At 37.1% G+C, this 2909-nt stretch overlaps 1 protein-coding gene across 1 annotated transcript in view; it reads right to left on the bottom strand.

Moving 5' to 3' along the window:
* LOC106535928 (plasminogen) overlaps window positions 1-2909 on the bottom strand; it is a 6202-nt gene that overhangs the window by 1674 nt on the left and 1619 nt on the right. The window contains exons 2-5 of the mRNA XM_014033080.1: window positions 1839-1974; window positions 1649-1755; window positions 1314-1428; window positions 1100-1239 (exon numbers count right to left, since the gene is read on the bottom strand). Of these exons, the coding sequence (XP_013888534.1) occupies window positions 1100-1239; window positions 1314-1428; window positions 1649-1755; window positions 1839-1974 (498 nt within the window). The remainder of the gene's footprint in view (window positions 1-1099; window positions 1240-1313; window positions 1429-1648; window positions 1756-1838; window positions 1975-2909) is intronic.

Below are 2909 nucleotides of genomic sequence, written 5' to 3'. Positions count from 1 at the left end.
GCTTCGTACTCGGCCGCGAACCGCTCCAGTGAGAGCTGCAGATCTCGTTCCGATGAAGCCAACAGGACCACATCATCCGCAAAAAGCAGAGATGTGATCCTAAGACCACCAAAACGGATCCCCTCAACACCTCGGCTGCGCCTAGAAATTCTGTCCATGAAAGTAATGAACAGAATCGGTGACAATTCTATGTGATCCTAAGGCCACCAAAACGGATCCCCTCAACACCTCGGCTGCGCCTAGAAATTCTGTCCATGAAAGTAATGAACAGAATCGGTGACAATTCTATGTCACCGATGGTAAATGATGTAAGATCTGAATTCTGCAAATTACATGTGGGGTTCCTCAGGGTTCTATACTTGGACCAAAAGTTATTTCTTTTATATTTGAATTATTTAGTAAATATGTCAGGGTTTCTTAAATGTGTATTATTTGCAGATGATACTACATTTTTCTGTTTAGGAAAAGACATAGAACGGATGGGGATGACGCAAACAGAATTTGTTAAAATGCAAACTTTGTTTAAACTAAATAAATTATCATTAAATATGAATAAAAATGTTTATATGATATTCAGTAATAGAAACAGAGCTACTGATTTTCCTTTTCGAGTTGATGGTGTTGAGATCTGTAGAGTCAATGAGGTGAAGTTTTTGCGTGCTTTGAAAAGCTGACATGGAAATCTCACATAAATCACTTAAGAACAAAAATAGCCAAATCCATYGCAGTTTTGTATRAAGTAAGGGACTTATTTAATGACAAAGCACTCTTTATGTTATATAATGCAATAATTGTTCCACACTTAATTTACTGTTGAAGTCTGGGGGAAAGCATGTAAAACAATTACAAATCCCATCTTTATTTTACCGAAAAGAGCCGTAAGAATTATCACCAGAAAACATTACTATCACCCATCAATATACATCAGTTTGTCAATTGAAATTATTGAAATTTTCTGAGTTGGTTGATATTTTGCAGAATTTTTTTCTCCTTTCTGTTACCTTTCATTTTATTTGTGTTTTGTATTATTATTTGTTGCATATATAGCATTTGTTTTGTTTTTAAATTAAATTAATAATTTAAAAAAAAAGTTTGGTACCGGTACAGCTGGGTACACTGCAGGACTCCCAGCGTGTGTCTGGGTCGGTGGTGTAACACCAGGGTCCGTTACTGTCGCTGTCAGGGTTCCTGCAAAAGTTCATCTCCAGATCTGCCTGGGGAGCGTTCTGTGGTGTGTAGCTACAGCAAACACAAGAAGAAAAGTTACAAAAATGGTATCAAATGAACAAATTAACCAATCTGTGGAGTCATACTTGGGTCTGTGGGGGGATTTTGCATCCCATCTTTGGCACAGCTTTCCTGATTTAGTTCTGCTTTTTGTTCCTCTGTACTCTGTTCCTATTCCATCTGCACACTCCAGGAGGAACTCTATACAAAACAAAGCAAAGGCAGATTTAAAAAAACTATAGTGTTTGATTGATCCAAGCTTTAGCCCTAAAAAAATTGAACAGCAGATGTTTAACTCGTAATCGATCTCTTGTGTGTTTGCAGAACCAGTCCAAAAATCCCAGATCCTACACCACAGACTAAACATTAACCACAGCGACTGAAAAACACCCAAATAGTAGAAAAAGAAGAAACAACTTGCTTTTTTTTTCATATAAARCTGAGCTCGGTCGGCGCAGGACGACCTCTGTTTTGGAGTTTGCTGCAGCTGTCCAACACTCCTGATCCTTTTCGACATAAACAAAAGCCCTATAAAAAAAATAAAATTAAAAACATAATGTGTCAGCACTGATCGACAAAACAGACCGAAGAAGTGAGAAGTCTGAACTTACTTGCAGGTGAAAGATGTTTCTTTGTCACATTTGGTGGCACATTCGGTCAAAGTGTTGACTGTGTACATTCTCTTTTGGAGCGACAGAACCCACGCTCCTTCAGTTTTAGAGTAACCGTCCACATCAGTGCCGCAGACTGGGGACATAATAACAGAATAAAAATAAAGTCAAATGTTTACAGTCAACAATGAAAGAATAAAGTCACGACTGCTGGAATTAAATTCATAACTGTGTTAAAATAAGAGCAGGGACGGAGCCGGAGGGGTAGCTGAGGTGGCCCTGCCCACCACTGGAACCYGACTGGTCGCAGGTGCCACCCTACATGATTTACAAATCTCTGCACATGAATGCAGAATAACTTCCTTTATTTGTCCTCCTAAAAACAAAAACCTTATCCAATGCTGTTTTGATCTTTATAGACGTGTTTATTTTACTTTTGAAGATTTTTACGGAAGGACTTTAGCCTTGTTAAATAGGTGTTTGATTTTACGACAAATTTACTTCTTTTGTTGTTTTTGTTTCACTGAGAGACAAACTCAAATAAAATTAATAGTTGTAGCTTTAATTTGAAAGGAAAATTATAAAAATGTGAACATTATTTGACAGCTGTAGCTCTTCTGACCCAAACTATCTAGAATTCAAGACCCAGCATTTTGTGCAGGCGTGAATATTTGTTTTGATTTAAAAAAAACAATCTAAGAGATCTCACAAGATGTGTTAGTTCTCAGAGTATGTGTTTCAAATAAATCTAAGTAACCAACGTATCTGCTGTTAGCTTAACGTCAGCAAAAATGGCAGAATTAGAGCCATGTTGGGATTTGTTAATGTTGACTAGGTGTGGCGGCCATCTTGAATTTGKTTGGCTCCAAAAGTTAATCACATTTTACAGCCAGTGATTACTTCCTGAAAACGTCAATAAAATCTTTCCACTCGTTCGTAAAACCTTTTGCTAAATGACAAAGTAGACAAAAAGTTGTTTTTAAAACAGATCTAGCTGGATAAATTTAGGTCCTCAGAAATCTGGAGGGAAGGTAAGAAAAAAATGGCAAAATTTAAAAAATAAATCTAAAT

Source organism: Austrofundulus limnaeus, unplaced genomic scaffold (assembly GCF_001266775.1).
Source record: "Austrofundulus limnaeus strain Quisiro unplaced genomic scaffold, Austrofundulus_limnaeus-1.0 Scaffold1619, whole genome shotgun sequence".
NCBI classification, from domain to species: Eukaryota; Metazoa; Chordata; class Actinopteri; order Cyprinodontiformes; family Rivulidae; genus Austrofundulus; species Austrofundulus limnaeus.
This window is presented reverse-complemented; position numbering and strand designations above follow the sequence as displayed.